The sequence below is a fragment of the Monomorium pharaonis genome, chromosome 2 (genome assembly GCF_013373865.1).
Source record: "Monomorium pharaonis isolate MP-MQ-018 chromosome 2, ASM1337386v2, whole genome shotgun sequence".
Classification (NCBI taxonomy): Eukaryota; Metazoa; Arthropoda; class Insecta; order Hymenoptera; family Formicidae; genus Monomorium; species Monomorium pharaonis.
The window spans coordinates 24,090,679-24,112,638 of record NC_050468.1 but is presented as its reverse complement, the minus strand read 5'-3'; the positions used below and the strand labels follow the sequence as shown (position 1 = coordinate 24,112,638).

General features: G+C 37.1%; 1 protein-coding gene across 1 annotated transcript in view; it reads right to left on the bottom strand.

Moving 5' to 3' along the window:
- LOC105837716 (receptor-type guanylate cyclase Gyc76C) overlaps window positions 1-21,960 on the bottom strand; it is a 71,236-nt gene that overhangs the window by 41,524 nt on the left and 7,752 nt on the right. Inside the window, exons 2-3 of the mRNA XM_012682731.3 lie at window positions 12,211-12,329; window positions 757-1,246 (exon numbers count right to left, since the gene is read on the bottom strand). Of these exons, the coding sequence (XP_012538185.1) occupies window positions 757-1,203 (447 nt within the window). The 5' untranslated portion in view covers window positions 1,204-1,246; window positions 12,211-12,329. The remainder of the gene's footprint in view (window positions 1-756; window positions 1,247-12,210; window positions 12,330-21,960) is intronic.

The window sequence follows — 21,960 nt, the reverse complement described above, 5'->3', positions numbered from 1 at the left end:
TACGTGTACACAGACGCGCACGTTATAATTTCGCGGTAATTGTCCACGTGTGCCACGAGCAGGAAGTGGGATGTTTCCTCTCGGGAGGAAAAGAAACGAGGTTACGGAATCGAGATTGCGCCGAACGAAAATGAAATTTCGAGGGAGTGGCCGGCTGTCTCTTCAGATTCTTCTCAGACCCCGATCACGCCATGGTGAACTCGAGTCGATTCTAACTTTGGACCGGTCGTATCATCTGCAATTGTCGATGTATCGTACAAACTAATAACGTCATTACGATAATCTTTCACGAAACTCAGCAACCGAAATTATATATTACCTTTTACAAAAAAAAAAAAGGTGAAATTATCGGGTGTATTCATCAAAACGCGCGTTACATATCACGATAAACGAGTGGATTCCGTGCAGCAAAACAAATGGTAGTTTTCTCCTATCCCGAGAGGCGATCTTAATGATCACAGTACGCGATAAATCGTCAGAATATTTAAACAAATCGTGTGCATGCCAAAAGTGGCATTTTGTACAATTGATGTCACTCCACTCGACGACAACAGGTCGCGCATATTTCACACCGTACCGGAATAATGAAGTGCATGAGCGAGATGAGTGAAACGATGATGAAATAACAGATTTCACCAGTCAACATGTACACGCTTGCAATCGATTTCTTTTTTTTTTTATCAGATCTATTTTCCGTTTTTTTTTTTCCAAATCAGCCTGCGCAAGAATAAAGACGTGAAAAGCTATAAATCTCACCTCGTCGAGAGCCATGGTCAGGGCACCGGAAATGGCCAGACCCTGACGGTCCTTGAGGCCGCCCTTAATGGCTGCAAGATAGCCGATGGTCAGGTTCAGTGGTTGGTTAATCGTGTTGTTGCTTCCCCACCACAAATTCTTGTGAGAGGTGATGGCCGGCTGGCATTGAGTCGTTGGAGCCGCCAGAGCCGCCGGTGATTCTGACGACTCGGCCTGAGCCAGGGCCAAGGGGTTGCTGGCCAGTAGCAGCAGCACCACCAGGAGGGTACGCGAACCGTGGCCGTGCAATCGCGGTAGCAGGCGCGACCAACGACGCTCCTGCTCCTGCTGCTGCTGCTGCTGCCGTTGCTGTTGTCGATTGCGCTCCCGATGGAGCTGCTGGTGGTGCGGATGCTGGCGACGGGGAGGCCTGCGGCGGCTCGGCTGGATTAGCGGGCCGGAGCGCATGGCCGCCGCCGCCACCGGTCAGCAGCGCCTCCCTCCCGCTCACCTGGAAAATCCAACGAATGTTTTCCCATTGAGAAAGTGCGAAGAAAGAGAAGTAGCAATTAAACATGTTAAAAACGATTAGAAACCGATCGTAAACGTTTATGGTCCAGAAATAATACTATGGAAAACATATTTAAATAAATTAATAATACAGAAACAACTTTTTCCCCATTAAAGAAAAGTGCAAAGTGAGAGAAATTGAACGTGACGGTTAGATAAATTGATCATAAACATTTATGTATATGTACAATTATTATTAAACGTTTATATATAATATATAATCAGTCTACAAATACTATGGAAAAATATTTAAATAAATTACAATTATTGTCTACTATATTCCTCCATTATTTTTCCAATAATCATTTAAAAGATTAAAATATACACGAACATTTAGCGCCGATAAACTTAACTAGAATGTCGTTACAACAGGTATTGATATGTCTATTTGGAAATACTGGAACAAAAAATTAACTAAAAATGTTGATATAATTTAGCTGAGTTGTTGCAAAGACCCGTATAAAAAAAGTGTCTCAATGTACCCGGATTAACAAAAGAAAACGCTATCTACATCTTTCGAAGCTATTGGACGTACCGTGTCCGTCTAACGAACGTTACAATTTCCGTGTTACAATCGCACAAGCGCTAAACCGGCCGTGCTTGGTACTGCGATTGTGACAATAAAACGCGTCTTCCCGCTTGACTGCATTTATCACGAGAACTGCATTTATTCGCGTGAATCATCGTACTGTGCCATCTGTGCGCTTAGAGCTAATAATAGCCCTTTATAATAATATATCGCCACGCGACGCGCATGTACCGAACTGATTTACGTGTATACGTTTTTTTACCAAGATACCATTATGTACTAAGACTTTATTTCGTATTTACGCTTACGCATCAATAAAGGCAATCCTCCATAAAGCAAGTTTATACCGCGCGTAAACCGGATGCCACGAATCCCGGAGGAAACTTTACATCAGTCATTGTTGCAGTAGGCAAACACGATCGTTGCAAATGCGATGCGAATAAGCGTATTGCGATCACGCGCGTAAAACGACTGTAACTTCCCTTCACCGTCTCGTAAATCAATCAAATTTATCTTCTTGCCCGGCAGACTAAACGATCGCACTCGCCGACGGTGAGAATTTTTATGCCCTTAACGGGGGAAATCCCGTCCATTCGTGTCACGCATCATTGGTATCTTCATCGGGTTGTGTAATGTTCCGTTTCGACGATCTATTTTTAAAAACTTTACAAAACGTATTATTCACATCGGAACGGAATTTGTACAGCGCGACCCAATTTCGGCAAGAACAATCCCGAGAGGAAAAGTACGAAGAGTTATCTACGAATTCCAACATTTAACCGTTAACGATAACCGATAAGGAGACATTTGTATGAATAGGCATCGGCTCGCTTCAACAAATCCATCGCTGTGTAAACCGTCAGGAAGCTCCGAGCACAAGGCCACTCCATCCAGGTGAGCGCGGTTAAATCGCACCACGAAACGCACACGGCTGGAACACGTGGCCGCAAGAGGCGGGATGAAAAGAGAAAGAAAAAAAAAATCAGAGAGAAAGACACCTGTTGCGATTGCGTAATCCCTTAGGTGAGCCGGGCTAGCCCGTAACGGCATCACGGCAACAATAAAGATGTCCGCCTGTCGTGACGCATGGTGTCATTCACCAAGAGAGGAAGCGCGCCTTTCAACCCGCCATCCGTGCCGACTTCCGACTCCGTGGAGGCTTTAATTATCATAGCCGAGAGAATCACGAGGCCCGGATTTATCTGACACCCGTCGCCCAGGTTGACAAAGGGGACGTCAAAGGGACGGGCGTCCCTTCTCGCCCCGTCCCGTCCCGTCCCGTCCCGTTCCGTCCCGTCGTGTCACGCTACACCACTCCATACTTGACCTCTCAACGTAATCCACCGTTACGTCATCGGTCGTCCGTCATACCTGCGTTATGGTGGGCCGTACATACGTCGCGCGGATGACGTACGAGTGGGCGCGCGAGTATCTCTCTCGCTGGACGACTGCATTTCGCATCTCTCGCGCTTTCGCCACCGCCGCCGTCGTCGTCATCGCTGCACGGTTTTGTTTCACGGGAAAAAGAAAACGCAAGCGGCGCTTTATGCAAGAATTGAATAATTTGATCTCACAGAAGCTGCGTTCGTTCTGCCGGATTTAAATTACTCTTTCACTTGGTACAACTTTCTTATCTATCATTCTTGTCTATCATTAACAATTGCAATTTACATATTACGTGCTTATTATTTATTTTTAATAAATGTTGTTTAAGCAATTGTATCACAATGCAAACTTGCTAACGCAAGTATAAAGAAATTTTCCTTTTCGAGAAATTTAAGAGAACGATGTAAGAGTATGCATGATGGAACGTTGCAAACAATCCGCGCGGATGAAACGTGTTAATATTCAGTTATTTGCTTAATATATATATTGTTGGTTAATATAATTAGGATGTTTAGCGTCGGGTTTACTATGCGGAGAACGCCTCGTGACACATGCCCCGAAGAAAATCACTCGTCGAGCACACTCACACACATTTTAAAACAGTGTTTTACCATTGTTCTAAAAAAAAAAATTCAAATCTTATCTTTCTTATCAATCGCAATTAATCCTTGTGCAAAATTCGTAAGCGATGGCGAACAGTTGTTGCAACGAATATCGCAATGGACGGATTATTTGCCGGAGTTAATAAGCCATAAAAATCCCCGGCGTTTTGGAATTCGAAGGAAGGAAAAACGATCTCAATCCGAGATCCACGAATGAGCGATTAAAGCCTGGGGATTAATGTTCCGTGATCGAGAGGACACGGCACGTAAGCGGCCGTCACGCCTATGTTTGCGAGAGAGAGAGAGAGAGAGAGAAAGAGAGAGAGAGATCGTATATCTCAAAACGATCGCACGTCGACGAGCCACACGTAGGCGGTCTCACATATACGCGTTTTATCACGATAATGCCGGCAACTAATGCGGGGCACGCATATTGCGTTCTAAAAATAGCCACGGAATATTATGCGGTCTTCGAACGTACGGCGAGGAGTTAAAGCAAACGCGTTGGATGAAGGTCGCGCAAATCTGCACGTTTCTTCTATCTTTGTCAACAACCGTTACAATTCGTAAGATTGATATATTTCCCGATATTTTCGCGTTGAAAAAATCCTTATCGCGCTGCTTATTATAAACGGATATTCTACGGTATTTTTATCAAAACACCAGTCACACCTCTTATTGCTCGCACGTGCAAGCAAGCCCGTCGTAAATGCAATTTATGCTACTGCAAGAATCCTGCGGCGCGAGATTTTTTAACATCGATACGTCGCGGTGGTAAAGACTTCGCGATGAACAAACGAGTCGCCGCAAGGAAAAAAAAAAAACTTTTCTATTAATAACGACGCAAGTTAAGCAAGTCTTATTTCGTAAAGAACGTAACTGATACGCGAGGCAAATATAAGCCGATAAAAGACTAAAAATAGCATTGTTTGTTGAAGCATACCCATATTATTTGTCCGTTACATTCGTCTGGCAGTTTTGGCAAAATTACTTTTGAATGAGGTAAAACCGTTCAGGCATAAGTAAAACAAATCACAGAGTTGCGCATGTCCAAAATTTTTTGCTGGTGAATATTATCCATCGTAAAGAAAATTATTATTTCATTATGTCAACGAGCATAATCAGCATAAGAATGCAAACGAACACATCACGTTGTGATACGAAGTAGAGCAAAATTTAAAAAGTATAGAAAAAGAAGGAAAAAATTACGTCACACATCTGCAGACACATTAAAGTATTCAAACAAGTAGAACTTTAAAAAATGTTCAAACACGTTTATTGTATCCCTCACACCTATATACATTGTCTATGTGAATTGTGTGAATATTTTTCAATAAGTTTCACTCGTACAGTTTGTGTCATAAATCGCATTTCTATCTTTTTACACTTAATCGCTTAAAACGCACGGCTTGCTTGACTCGAAGGAATTAGGATTTTCTAATATTGTCTTTTGTTTTTGTATAATCATTAATTTTATGGTTGTTTTAACTGTCAAAGATTTTTTTCACACATTAAATACTGGATGTTAAATATTTAATTTGTGAAAATCAATTTTTCCAATATAAAACTATGAGAAAACGAATTTATCTGCCGATTAATTTGTTGTTTTTCTGAATCGCAGTATATTGTCTTTTATTTTTATAAATATCAAAATGCTTTTATTCTATGACACTGCACATCTCATCTACTTTCGCTGGAATGGAATCGACGCAGAAAATTGAATTATGGAGAAGCTATGGCATGTGTCTGGCATGCGTTTACGCAATCCAGGGTCAACACTCGGAGTGCATATCGTTTAGATAAACAGTGATGAAATCCATTCCTCTCTTCTCTCGTTCTCTCTAAAACTCTCTTTTACTAAACTATGAATACGCCCAAACTCGATCGAAAAACACGAACACGAAACAATCAGTCATCTTGTGAATCTTGAAACAACGAAAAAAAGCGATGCAAGAAAAAAATATTATTCCATACAAATCACAATGTAAATATACTGATACATTTAAAATTAAAAAAAAAGTGCCTTTGTAAAACTTGAAACTTTAAACGTGTTTTTCTCGGAACGTGTTTCTTTTTAAATTTCTTGACAGTGTAGAGAAAAAAACGGCTCGAAAAAAAATCAACCGCAAAAATTTGTGATTAAAAAATTTTAAATATAACTGTTTTCTCAACACAGAGTAAATCTAAAAAAATAATTTTTTTTAAATATTTTTTAGCAATTTATTTGAGAAAAAATATAAAAATAAAATAATTTCTTTTATAACGATATAACCTTACAACTTTACAATTTGTTATAACTTTTTTAAATTCACAGTATACATTTATTATTCTTAATTATAAATCAACTTAATTTTTTGTTTCAAATAATTTACTTATGCTCTGCAATTAGCAGTTTTAAACGGTTTTTATAAACGTATCTGATGCAAATATCTTCAGATATATGTTAATATTTTTTCGTATAAAAATTCGTAGATATTATTTAAAGTATAAGTAAAATATTCGTATAAACTAGAAATTGATAACAGTAACAGTTTCTACACAGAAAATAAAAAATATAGCTATTTTTCCGCTTCCAAACCAAGCAACCCCCTTAAGTACAGAAAGTGTATACTAATTTAGTGTATATTAATTAGCTATAAAAAAAAAGATCTCAAGATACATTCAGATTTCTAACAGTGTGTTTTGTACACATGATATGTATAAACATCACGTACTAACGCGACGGTGTAGATTACGTTACAAGAAAATAGTTACAGAAACGATAAGCAGCTATGTAGAACAAGATGCGCACGTGGGCCTCGTCATTATCTCGACTGTTCTTTTGTCGGTGTGTTTCGTGCCAATACAGTATCTCGCGTTACTACCGCAAACGAATCCGGATGTGGTTACAATTGGTCACCGTACAACACCTAGATATATCCCACTTTGCTTGCATCCGCCGATTACAATGACTCGTGCACGTTTGAACTCCACATCGAAAATGTGAAATGTATTCTAAATTTATTGATCAAATTTATTATCAAATCATTTCAGCATATGTATTTGACTCCATTTCTTGACGTATCGCGTAAAGATTGTTAAATGGATTTTCACAAAATTTGTTAACATTCTCGGAAATTATCTTAAATTCAATATTTTCGAATTTTAACCCTTAAAATACCTACATTTACGGGTTCATTTCTGATCTCACGACTTGTAATTAAAAAAAGACTTTTAAAAACTAAAAGAAACTGTAATATAATTAATTGAAAAAAAAGTTTAAGGATGTGCCTTCAATACTGGCTACCAGTGGCAATGAACTCAGCTTACATGGAAGCACACGAATACATGATTACAACATTACGAAAGATTTAGAAACACATCTGTCTCGTGGGGTCATTTCTGACATGAATGGTTATGGGTTAAGAAGATAATTCGATAGAAAAACTATGATTACGTATAAAGTTCACTTTCATGATACATAACATTTTATTTTTCTTATAAAGTTGTTTTTTTCGCGCTTTGTTTTATTGTCAAAATGTGAGAAATAAAAAATTTATACTTAATATTTTTAGATTAATATATATGTATTTTAATATATATACATTTTGATATAATAATAATATTGCGAGTATATGAACAATTTGCACAAAAAATATATTAGAAAATAAATTCATTATTTATTTCTTGATATTATAGTTATTTTTCTCTAGTCGTCCATACTAAGTATTTCACTCGCTTCAAAAGACTGTTAACTATTTTCATAGATTCAGTTATATCAGTAATTTATGTGAAAAAATAAAAACGCCGAAGATTTTATGTAATTCAAAAATTGTATTCAATTGTTGTATAACAGTTAATAGATCTGTGCTCTGAAAGATGCAATATTCGCGCGTAATTATAACTTTGTTCCGTTATCGCTTTACGCAGTCAATCTCTCTCGTTTCTTTTATATATATCAATAAAATTTGCATTTAATACCTACGCCGGCCTGTCATCGCAACGCATTTTGATTTTTTATCAGTTAAACCACCGACAGTGTTTTTACCGTCAGCATTACGATAATCTTACAATTACTTTTCTACATATATCGATGCGTATACGCGATGAAAATTACGCTGAGCCTAGAGGCATACGTATTCAGAATAAAAGCGGCACCGCGTGCAAATTGCATGAGCTATTTGCACCTCAATAGTCGTTCATAGATCGATTTAATTAAAGCTCTGGAACTTTAATTGGGTACTGATTTAGGTATCGATATTAATATCACGTCCTGACGTACTTCTATGGCGCAAATTAATGGCTTTAAGTGTCGTATTAATTTGCCCCGCCGCATAATAATACACTGAGAAAAAAAAGTAATTGATTCAACAAAACGTTTAGTTGCGGGCTGCCAACAAAAGATATACTTAATACAATAATATTTGCTGTTAATGCAAGTGCAATAACGTTGATTGGACTATGTATTTATATTGTAATACCATATATTGTTGTATTAAATATATCTTTTGTTGGCAGCCCGCAACTAAAAAATTTTGTTGAACCAATTACTTTTTTTCCTCAGTGTACATATTTTATACGTTGGTGTAATCGGTTTTTGACGTATTTTAATTCAAACATTATTCTGTTAATAATTTTAATGACGGACAAATAACATAGTGAGCGATGTATTTCATAATATTGATTAGCTTTAATATTTATTAATACGTATGATTCTTTTATCAATTTCAAATTAATAAAATAAAATATATCTTGCAAGAAAATCTTTATAATTGCACGTTAAACAAAATATTTCCAAGGCAATCTCAAGTTTATAATAAAGCCAGGCAGCGGGTGTGCCTCAGATTGAGAGGAGAATTACTACGAATTATTCATGTCGCGTTACTATTCGAAATAATAATCTCAAAAAATGTTTATTACTCATCTAAAGCCAAATGATTTCAACTATTTGAAATGCTGAAGTTTATAAATGTCCGTTTCACGATCAATGTCACACTTCAATGCGCGCCGAGAGAAAGATACAAAATTATTATTCCTATTCATTTATTTTATTCCCCTCGCGCGTTTGTACGCTCTCGTCGGGTTCTTAACGAGTTTCTAGTGATAGAAACGGCGTGTCAACACTCTTGACATTCGTTGAGAGAAGCGATCAAGTGAAGAAAGATGGGGCGTCATAAAGAACCGCGCAGTCAGTGAAGGAACGCCGCGTGCAAGTACAATGTAGAATTAATCAATTATCATACGGATGTGCGTTAAGCTCCCTTTCACGTAAAATGCCGAAGACACTGGGGTGATACATTCTCATTGTCTCGTCCCTCCATCCCAACGTCACGTTACTACAACGTTAGTAGTTTTGCCAGTCCCTGAACGCACATTACGTTTGAATGGCAATTGTACTTCGTGTGAAAAGAATTTATGACTGTATATGTGTTCAATTGCAGGCACGTATATATTATTACGAGCGTCGAAAGGTTTAGGTATGAAAAAAAATATGGCATTACAAAAGAATGAACTTATGATTCTAACACCGTTAAGACGTTGTAGGCATCTGCATTTCGACAATTAATTTGCCCGCAAATAATAAATTCGAAACCTTCATGATTGTTTTCATCAATATATACAACTTGGCAAGTATAAAAGATCATAGAGTTTGTGTTTTCAGGAAACAGTTGGCGGTTCGCCAGTGGAAGCAACATCAGCCGCGATCGCCACGTTTTCTTAATCTCATAACTTAATTGAGCGTGTACGTATGGGTTCACTTGCCAAATTTCGACATTATTCACACAAATCAACATTCATATCACGCTCATCCGAACGTCCAGTTTCCTTCGAAGATCTGGCGGAAATCCAAGATTTACGTGTGGGCGTTCGAATCATAACTCTTCTAGATCCAATAATCCAAGAATTATGTACACTCATTGCGTGGAGCATAATAACAATGTTTATTCGATTCAAGTTAATCTACGAAGAGCCAATAAACGAAGCAAAATAAAGCTTTCGGAAATATTAAGGGTCATTAAGTTTTAATATGTCTCTCATAAAAATTTCGAATCTAATAAACTATGTAATTACAACAAAGTTGATTTATGACAATTAAAAAAAGGTATAAAATCATAATGCGAGAAAAACTACGTCGTGCATAAACAAGAGAAAATTTTCTATTTTATCAGTTATTTTTAGCGCGATAATTTTTTCCCGTGTGTCACCGATTCTCCACATATTGATTTATATATCATCAAAAATTAATCCCTCAATTATCGAAAAGTTTTACGTTCGGCATGAAAGCATGTAACGATGTTCTTATCCAAAAAGATGTACTAAATACATCATATAAATATATAAATATTTTCGATATCTTCTATATACTGACTAGATATTCCAATAAATCGGACGACCTTTCATAATCGCTGTCGATGCTTTTGCAATCGCGTACACCGAGAATGCGCGAACGGAAGACACGCGCGAACAGATATCGTGTGTTTTCGTTACGTTGCAATCTCCGCAATTTGTCTTATCGCCCTGGAGCCCTTTCGGCGTAGCCGCGCGGAGCAACGAGTATGTCGAGCGCAATTATCACGAGCGAGAACGTATGTACGCAGTTGCGGCGAAAACTGCATGTATCTGAATATTACATACGTCTCCCTCTCTCGCTCTTTAATGCGTGTTTCAAGCGCCTTTTGTTACACGCGGCAAAAAAAGCAGCGATACTCTTTTCTCGCCGGGTACGACGCTTTAGTTTACTGCGCCACGGGCAGTTCGTAAATAGCAGCACGAAAACATATACATTATCGCACCAAGCGTGAGAAAACATTTTTATGTAATCCAACAAAACACTTGAAGTTTAAAAGTAGAAGTGATGCTCCTCCACCATTTGTTGATACAATAAACATATTCGTTTTGGATGTCTACAAACAAAATACTATTATAACACTTCAATAGAGAAACACTTAGAGAATGGTTTTCATTTTTAAGTAAAAAAAAATTTACAATAGAAAGAAAAGAGATTCTCATAAGTTAAAATTAAATAATGATTATTTTAAAAAACAAGACTTTTAAGAAAATTTGCAATTAATTCGCGATTTTCACTCCTTTTGTAATACTTATAACAAATTCTCAATAAATAAGAAGACAGATTGCAGTACAAAACGTCATTACATCATTATATATTTATATAACAATTGATCTAGCCAAGGGCTTAATTATTTAAACAAAACTATGTCATATTGGCTGAGTTCCCTATTATTCACCGAATGTTAACCAAGGATAAATAATCACGAGCACGATGCGCTTTATACAGAACGGAGCCATTGTGAAATGTATTAAACATTAAAGGTCTTATTTAATGTGCAACGATTACCGCGCCAACTCCTCATGTCATTTTATAATATATAGTCTTGTTATTATATTATTTATTTAAAGTAAAATATTTATCTATCAATGGCACGTGTTTTCACGTAATGCGAAACACGTGGAACGTAATGCAACAGGTGTGCACCTCTATGCATCGCAACTCCCAAGAAACGCGAATATTTTTACACGCAAAATAGGAGATGCATCTCAGTTCGGTGCATCCAGCTCGCTCACAGACGCGCAGAAATCGAACGCGGGAGCCGGAGCAAGCGGGCGTGTTTGCGGTTCCGTGGCGGACGTGGATGGAGATAACGCATTAAAATAGTACGCCGGCGTACGCGATAACACATACTTGTAATATCTACTGTGCGCGAGACGTACGCCGTTCTCCTCTCGACGATATTAAAATCGCATATTAAATGCGGCAATGCCGAGCAGTGGCGTCCCCACTTTGTCGACATCTTCCAGAAATGCCCGTGACAAAATTTGACCAACGAGATTTATCTCATCGCTTTACGATCCGTCTCACTACGATAAAATGCAACGTATTCTTTCGCATTATATATATATATATAATAATTATTTATATGCACTCTTACGCTATCTTTGTGAATTGTTAAATGTGATATTATATCAGTTTTCCTCAACTATAAATAATATCAATTTATCATTGAAAATTGACCAAGCTCCGATTCAAGTTTTAACGTTGTTGCAATTGCACGAGTGCGGATAATCGTCTATTTTTATTTTTATGATAGCAACTGTTAATAGACATGGTTCAGATAAACCTCACACAATAAGACTCAAAATATTTATATCGATGAATTATTCGCCGATGTGAAAAGGAAGTATTGTGTAATATTGATAGATGAATGTATTTTCATTTTTTCATACTTCACTTCGCTTTTAATTGTAAAAAAAAAATAAAATGATTTAAAGTTATCAATAATGGAAACGTAAGTTATCGTATAATATTATATTTATAAAACTATAAAATTATTGCTACAATTAAAATAAAATTTAAAAATTGACAGAAAACGCGATTAGTCATGAACTTACCTAAACAACATCGCAGAGCGACTCAAGAAAAAGATGGTCGAAGTTTTAATGCTACGTTGTAAGCATTATACTGCTGCGAATCTATTCCCTTCGCGGTTTCAGCCTGGACGTCAAGCCACCTGTAATATAATAATAATATGTCAGTGGAATCGAATAATAATCGTACGAACGTCACGAAACGTACGAAACACACATTACAAAATCGATTAAGGATGCGAACAAAAACATGCGAGCAAAAAAGGATGATACGAGAGATATTCGCATCTTTTTACTACGTCATCACAGCTGCAAAGTATGTTAACAAGAGAACAAACCCTCTTTGGCTCGCATTTATTCTTCATCTTCAAATCTGTATTTATGATTTGCATTGTATCATTTATTTTAAAAATGACTAGATAGAAAAATATACACCTATCGTTTTGTTGTATTAAAAAAATAGTTTTTTGGCTATTTTATTAAAAGTAAGTTTTTTTAAAACAAAGGACAATATAACATCAATCTTTCCAATATGTTAAACTTAACCGTAATATTTGTTACAGCTTCTTGAATAGTTCAAATAAGTAATTTGAATGATGTGTCACAATAATACCAGAATAAAGCCGCACAAGCGATCCACGAAATGTGAACGATGCCACAAGAAAAACTAAATTTCGATTGCGAGCACGACTCGATCCACGTTGTGCCGATCGATCCCAAGAAAAAACACGCCGCAGATGGTCGCATTCATGACACGGCAATCCGTTACGATCGATAATCGGCGGACGAAGGAACTTTGCGGTCACTCGAGATGTCACGCCCGAGACGTTGCGTAGAAATAACGGATGCGTAATCTCGTAGGCTTCATTTAAACGCTCGGATTAAACACACCTGCTTGGCGCGTGTCGCGTCAGTCAACACCACGTTACACGCCGTACCGTAAATGTAATCGCGCACGTAATTGAGGCGACACTTGCGGATTCCTAATCACGCAAATCGTGCGAACCGGACTCAACTCGGAATACTGGCGAAGTTTTCTGATTGAAATACGTAACTCGAAACATTCGTGTAACGTATAACAATAGCCGCATTATGTGCACGTGATATTTACATTCACTCATTGTTTTTATCGTTTTTCGATTTATTTTTTGCTTCAATAAAAAAAATAAATCTTTTCTCCGAACTATAATCGACTTAATAATGAAAAACGTATTGGTCAGCGCTTCAAGTGATGGACAACTATATTCTTCGATTTAACTTTCAGATTTTAACGAAATCTTGAAGTAAGACGCAATTAACAAGATATTTAATCCTTCTACGCAAAGTAATGTGGTGCCTAAATTGTATTGGGAAAAATCATTCCAGTTTTCTACGAGAAATATCGTCACCAAACGCGCCTATTACCGTACACACTCCGTGTAATGTAATTTAAATGATTGCATTCACATTAGCGAGTAATGTCACGGGCTGTTGCCGTTACGGCATTCATTCTTAAAAAAATATTCGACCGTACCTGTTCAGGTCGGTTTACGATATGCAAATATATTTTCCCGGGATAAATAATCCACATAAGTAATTAAAGATTATATAAGATAACGTAATAACTTACAATGATAGTAAACATAAATATTTACTATCAGTAGCAACTAAATCTATAATAATACGTAGTACAATATTCAATATTCAATAATTCGGCTTTGAATCCTTAAAAACTAATTTTAAAAATAATGCAAAAAGGGATAATAGGATAATAAATTTTTTAGTTCGTTATTACATATTCAGAAATTATTTCATAAATTATCTCACTTAGATCTTGATATTTTTAAAGATGCATCAATTATGATAAATCAATTATGATAAATAGAAGATCATAACAGATAGAAGAAATATAAATTATTAAAAAATATTCTATGAAAACAAATCTGGTCTTATTATCTACGTATAAACCAAAACACGTATGTTTAATAAAAACTCTACAGAAAAAAATATAATTTCTTTATACGTTTACGTTTATTTGTAACTTAAGGCATTGACTAAAACTGTAAAAACTCTACAGCAATTTTCATCCGCCGTATTTTCTGGAACACAACATTCTTTTTTAAGTTTGCAATGTCAAACGACTTTTCCACTCGTAGATCGTTTAATAATTCAAATTTATGTAAATAAATAAACAAATATAATTGTTGAATCAAAGCGTTAATTCAGAAAAGTGCTCCATATCATGATTTTGAATGAAAACTTTAACGAGAAAATGGAAAAATAAAAAACAGATACTTTACACTATCAAATACTTCGCCGAAAAAAAAATTTACTTATACAGAAAAATTAAAACAAAAAATACATTTTATATATACACGTACATTATTTTAAAGAATTAACGCAGAATTTTTTACGGAAGGAATCGCTCCTTTTAGCCGCGTGGGAGATGGCCATGTCAGTCGAAGATGCAAAGAACGCAGGAGATTCCATTATTCTGGCGCATACGGTGCATGAGATAAAAGAGATAGAAAAAAAAAGCGAAAGAAAAATAAAGATGAAGCTGGAGTTCAGATATAGACTGGTTACAGGTAATAGTTTGGTAGGTAGTAGTGGTAGCGAGCGGTAGGACCGGTAGGTTTGGTTTACTTCAGGTTTGTTGCGGCAGCCGGTTAGCCACTCTCCTCCTCCTCCTCCTCCTCCTCCTCCTCCTCCTCCTCCTCCTCTTCCTCCTCCTCCTCCTCCTCCTCTGTCTTCCTCCTCATCTTTTTTTCTTCCGCCACCACCGCGTCGTCTCTGCCACCACCGCCTCCACCACCATCGTCTCCTGCTCGTTCATAATTTTCTCCCTATATCCTTTTTTGCGATGTTTCTTACCACGATGCTTATTTTAACGCCGAAGGGGAGATGTAACAAAGTGCATTCACGAAAGTGACCGCGTCGGCGTTCACCGAATGTGTTTGCGCCCGACGCAAAATATAGCGTGCCATTATCTCTCCTTTATTTCTTTATCTGATCATATTCAGATGATAACGTCGACAATGTCGTATCTGATCGCTTTCCAAATTTATCGGCTCTTTCCTGTTCGCGACTCGTTTCAAGTCGTCGGAACGACGGGAATGGGCAACACGCGGGCGATTTTTCTTGAAAGTCTCTTTGTACGTCGACTTTGACGGAGGCGTGCCTATGTCGACAGGCTACCATTTGGAGCCAGTAAGTATATCTTTGTGCAATACAGACGCAATGTAATCTACGCGAATCGAGTAGACTTATTAACGTTTTGCCATGCGATCGGGTTACTTCAACGAATTTCGGCAATGCGTTCGCACAACAAAATTCGCCTGGCATTATCCTAATCCTCGAACTCGACAGCCTCCTCAAACGTTAATTCTTGTTGATGTAACTATTGTTTGACATTAACATACATACACAAAATTATATGTACAATGAACTCACAAATATAAATCAAATATTTTATATCGATTTTTCACTCTTACGTTTACATTTAACAAATATATTTTTTTATTTGCATCAAATTGATACCAAACTTCTCTATCTAGCTGGATTTTTAGATACTTCAACAAAATCATTCCTTCCGTATCCGTTTTAATTATGTTCCTCGTAGAAAATTGTGCCATCCGTTGGCAATTGACGGCAAAACACGAATAAGACATACATAATGCGAACTTAATACTTAAATTAGAGAATGCGACTAATAACGTAAAGAATAGTAGTAAACAAAAGTACAGTTTGTCATTCATACCTCCAGGAAGGATCAATAGCTCGCGAATCGAGAGTAAAGGCGCTGCCGCATTACTCGTGGAGTTTGTCATCGCTCATTGAGGCGGACACGTATCAACTGAGAGAAGACAACGGGGATAACAACAATCCCCGCGCGAACGTCAATTACGCACGGCCGTTTCGCCGATGTAGCAAGAAACTCTATATCCGTCGGGATCTCCATCGTCAAGGCGGCACATTATCCATTATTATATTACGCCATTGCGTAATCGGCATTTAACGCTTTTTACAAGATCCTCTCCCCCTCCCCTCCCGTCTGCCGTACTCGCGAGAGTCAATCCGCCGCGCGCCCGTCGCGGTCTCTCGGAGTGAAGTCTCTCGGTCAGGTCTCGATCTCTCGGAGTGGCTCGGCCGATTTCGCAAGTGCTCGGATTCCGCTCATTGCACTGGCAGACATGCTGGCAGCGGCGGGCCTTCGCCGTAGTGGTGCGAATCGGATTGCGTGCGTGAAAGGTATACGAGGCGTGTGCGCCGAGGGCGCGCGCGCGCGGCGCATGTACCGATCGCGCAGAGGAGTTGTATCGGTGCCAGATGTCGGCCGTACGTGACACCAAACTATGTGCCAAAACGCTCGCTCCGATTTCGCAATTTCAATGACCCACGCGCCTTATTTCCATCCTTACGCAAGAAGTCCGCGCAAAGTATCGAGATAACTCGTAACTTAATTGAATCGCGGAGTATGCAGCTGTTTTTTTTTTTCATCAGCGGAATTCAATCAAACTTTCGTATAGCCTCGTATTGGAAACCAGTCCGCACAATGTCGACACTGAAGACGCAAGGCGACCAGCCGCATTTTTGGCACTTAATATAGTAAATAAAAAGAGCAAATGTTCATTAACGTCTTAAAAATCTTTGAAAAAAATGTTTGCAATACAGCAAGAGATTCCATATCGATAAACTTTATCAACGTGATATCGCTATTAAAACAATATTGCGATTACAAACTAACCCTATATTTCCTAAATGTTTAAATTATCTCATAATGTCATTTAATTATATTTTTCTTTTCTGTATTTCGCGCAAGAATGCCGAGAGAAAGAGAGAGAGAGAGAGAGAGAGCGAGAGAGTCCACTCTTATCTCCCGTATACGGTATCGGACGTGGTATCCATTCGTCGGCGTGCACTCGCATGATCGGTCGAAGGAGCGCCTCGTGACGTGTTCATCTTCGCGCATTTCCCCAGCGAGAAAAATCCGAGGGATCCGCGGTGGAGAGCCCGGGCCTCGAGAGCGCGGACTTCGGGCTCGTTTGCCGCCCGGAAAACTGGTTCTAACGGAGTTTTATGCCGAACGAACGCGAACGGTGGACCAGTTCTATCACCGTCAATGAAGCGCACTGTACGCACCGCGCAAATGCACCGCGTTTGAGAGGGGGCTTCCCGGGGCACGCACTAGTCGAGAGCGGAGAGCCAGTCATTGGCCGGATGGCCAATCGCGTCACGAACCAAGAGGAGACGACCGATGATCACGGTTTGCATGTATAGTCAGTCGGAATATATGATTGTATTTCTCTCTCTCTCTCTCTCTCTCTTTCTCTCTCTCACCCGTTTCCGTTACAACTCTCTCTAGTTGGTATCTTTTCTCCCCTCTTTCTGTTTTTCGCTGCACATGCGGTCACTTAGTGTTGTTAAACATTTACTCGAGAGATAAGGGATTCGTCAGTTGAATATTCAAGTAGTGTAAGAATAATGTAGTAAAAATAAAACTCAAAAGAATTCATATGTATGTGTAAAATTTTATATTCAAGGTTATACATTTTGTAATATGTCATGTAATATTGTAGTATTGTATAAGTAATGTGCGCGCGCGTGCGTGCACATACTATCACGCTTTCTACTTTCCTTTTTATCTTTATTTTTATTTTGTTACCTTTTATTATTACATATACTACAATTTTAATTCTTATTTATTATGTATAAATTTTAAATTTTTGTGCGCATAAAATGATAAACGATTCTAAATTTATCCTTAAATTTAATGCTTATTGAAAAGAGTCATTATCAGTTTATGAATATTAAAACCAAAATTAAAAATAATTAATTATAATAATTTTAAAATTTTATGCTCTTATTATAATTGCATTGCGACAATATGTATAACGCGTATAAAACTATACGTTTATTTTAAACTCATTTCTTATGGATTTTCAATCATTTATAGTTATGAATAATAAAACGATAGATTATTCGACGCTTTGCGCCATGTTGTATCAAAGAGCAGACATTTTCAAAATTCTAATATTGTCTAAACTTACATCGCGCGCGCGCGCACACTCACGCACACATGTGCGTACATATACATATTTTCTTAATTAAATATTGTCAATTTCTCAATTAGTTAAAGTAGTTCTATCACGTAAAACCGAATTTTGCGGATGTCTAAGCCTCATTTAAATCGTTACATTTTTTTGTTCTTTTTACAAAGTACGAACCTGTCAAAAATGTGGCAACGGTGATGTCAGCGGTAAGGAAGATTGGTATAAACATAATCTGCATTATTACAACATCAAATTATTTCAAATAAAATTTTAATCGAAAACCCAAATCTATTTTTTACTCTAAAATCCATGCAAATTGTTGAGTTACAGCTTGCCGTTCAAAATATAAGTGGCAATCGTACAAGTGACAATTTCCAGATCTAAGAATTTAGATTAATTTTTTTTATCAAAATAATCAGCAATTTTATTTTTTTAATGTCTATTTTTTAAACCGTTTGAAGAACATATTGTTAAATAAAGTTTTATGAGAAATTTCAGGTACATAAGTTAAATAAATACGAACTTAAAGATTCACAAGAACCTGTGTCAATATTTAACAATCTTATTTAATTTTTCTCATAAAATGGAAATTCGGCAACCAATTTTCAATAAAATAAATAAATGAATAAATAGTTTAGATAATATTAAATTGGAATTTATTTCTGGATTTTTGTTTGACGATAGAACTACCTCAAGCCTCAAGTATCTCCGAGTTCCCCCAACTCTAGATGTTTCGAACAGGTCACGCGATACATTCCGAAATATAAACAAACCGCTACTTATACACGCGCCTAATGTATGAGATCTCTGAGCGTCGCTCTTCTTCGCGAGTTTCTCTCTTTACCGCGTATTTCCCTTCCACTCACACCGGTCCCCCTCCTTTCCTCCACTCCTCTATTTCTCTCTCACTCTTTCTTTCCCTCGGTCTCTCCTCATTGCAAAGTGCCGTAATATTCTCCTGCCAGAGTTATTTTCGTCGCGCTCACCCGACCAGCTCTCCCGAGGCGGCATTACACGGGCTGCTCTCTGCGCATTGTCTAGAGGCCCCTCTTGTTCGTTTGCCAGATCGAGTAACTGGATTTCCAGGCTAGCAAGGCGATCCCTCACGCTTTCCTCATTTCTCGCTTCCGTCGCCAATCTTGTACGCATCGTGAGCGACATTGAACAAAAATCCGAAAATAGACTTAATTCCTTCAATAACAAGTGAATTCTTAGGTAGATGATATTTACTAACATCGTGTAAATCGTTCAGGTTGGTCAGTCTCTTCTAGGATAAATTCCATACGTAGTTACTTATTTTAATAACGTAAAGAAACATTATTATATTATATTATGATTGTATCGATGTTACAATAAAACTTTAAACAATTTGTATTTCTTTGTAACATCAATGGAAATTTAGCGGATAAATTTCCAGTTAGAAAATTACGTTTATGCTTTTAACCATCGACATTTTGCGAAAACATTTGTTTTTTCGTTGTCTCTTTCCGTTTTCACATATGTACTTTATTTCTGGCTGCCTTTTTGTCTCGATTAGCATCCAAGGCCATCCCTTTTTTATTCAAACAAAGAGGCGAAACATCCGTTCATCTTCGCGTTCAAATAAAGTGCTGCAACGTGATATGTTATGTGGAGAATGAATTCTATAATGCGATTTTTAGAAACACTATTTTGAACAATCTGAATTATGTATTAAACTTTAAGATATAATATATTCAATTCAAACTTAAATAACAAATGTGAATATACGTATATATCAATAATTATGTTAATTCTTTTAGTTTTGTTTTCAACTTCACAATTTGTTTCGTCGTTTTTTATTAGCACATGGTGTAAAAAAGACATACATATATCAAGTTAAAAGGTAAAGTAAATATTATAAAAAAGAATCAACAATTTGATTGATTACACCTTAGTGATATATGTTTTCGAGAAATATTGACTATTTTGTTGCGATTAACTTTTATTGTCAATAATCTATTCCCTTTCTGTAGCGCTGTAAAAAAGATGCAGCCGCTGTCCTTGAATGTGTTGTATCATTTTTACGATTTAAAAAAAAAGGCATTTACTTTGGGATAGAAATTCGAAAAATGTAAGTAGCAAAATTCTAAGCTTAATGGCGAGGTTTAAAAGTTGTGCGCGCTAAAATGCCTTTCACATCCGTAAACTGTAACTGCTCGTGACCTACGTATCATATGCAACATCGATTGCAGCGACCATAAACGACCGATGAAAATGCGCAACGCCCACGATGGAAAAACCTACCGTTAAAAAACGACCGTATCTCATGGCGTTTTATATTCTCACGTACATAATCGATCCCATGGGCGGACAGTGGGCAATTATGTAATTATAACGTAAATCAGAAGGGAAAGAATATTTACCGTTGGTGAAGCATATATTCATTCGATACTACTTCTAGAGGGATCATATAAAAAGTGTGTGTAGAAAATATAATAATAAAGATTGATTTAAAACTCACTAAAATGCGCATAACAAAATTCTACATCAAATCCAGTTGTATATTACATTCTTAACAAAATAATATACAGTATGTATATATTGTATATATATATATACATATATAACTATAACATATATACAAAAAACCAAGATAAAATTAAATAGTTGTTACTTTTATAATAAATGCATAGAATAAAAAATGCATTAATATAAACTATCAATTATCTAAACTATAAGTTAAATTGTAAAAATAAACATAAAAAGATCAAAAACTCGTTCAATAGCACGAGAACATGTATTTAATAACTTTCAAAAGTGCTTCAATTTTTATGCGAATTTAAATGGTCATCATTTCTCGAAAACATATATCACTGAGCCATACAATCAATCAAATTGTTGATTCTTTTTTATAATATTTATTTTGTGACTTGATATATGTATGCTTTTTTTACACCATGTACTAATAAAAACGAGAAATTTCTTCTGCAGTAATGTTTATTCCATTTTATTTTGTTCACTAATTACACGAAATAACAGTTATTTAATTTCAGCAACTTTCCAATTGTCCTCCTGTATGTACGTACATTACATCTGGTATATCCATGTAATCGCTCCGGTTTGTAAAGAGACGGAGAGAGTTAAACACATCTGCAGCTCTTTAATCGGTGGCCTGAATGAAAGGAACATCATGATCAGCCGAGACAACCGTATTCGTAATCACGCTCGCGGTAAATACATCGTCGTCAAGTGCGCGTGAGTGGCACTCGTTACTTAATGCTTGCTTATATGGTATTATTCACTCGTCAGTCATTATTCAACCGCCCTTAGGATTACGTATGGCGGCAGCTTTGAGCCTGGCGAAGCGTCGTGCAAGGTGCAAAAGTTTTTACGTTTCTTTTTACTCGTAAAACGTGACGAGTTATCCGTTCAAATATTTACTTGAAACAATTTACTCCGCATATCATACATTCATTTACTCGATAGCGGCATAGAAAAAAATTATACAAAACTCATCCTAACTTATTATTCACTTTCTCAAAAATACTCTATGCATGACGAAGTTTTCGTGTTTACGCGATTTTATCTGTTTCGGCACGGTGCCTACTCGTAACGGATGTGAATGCCGAAAAAATAGCTAGATGCGAATATGTTTCGTTATATAAAAAAGAAACCATTGTTCCGGCACGCGTTCGCACGTGGCACAAACGCGCGTGCCATTCCGACGTTGTTACACGAATAGCGGAAATATCGCGTGCGAATATACTAAACGCCAATAAAA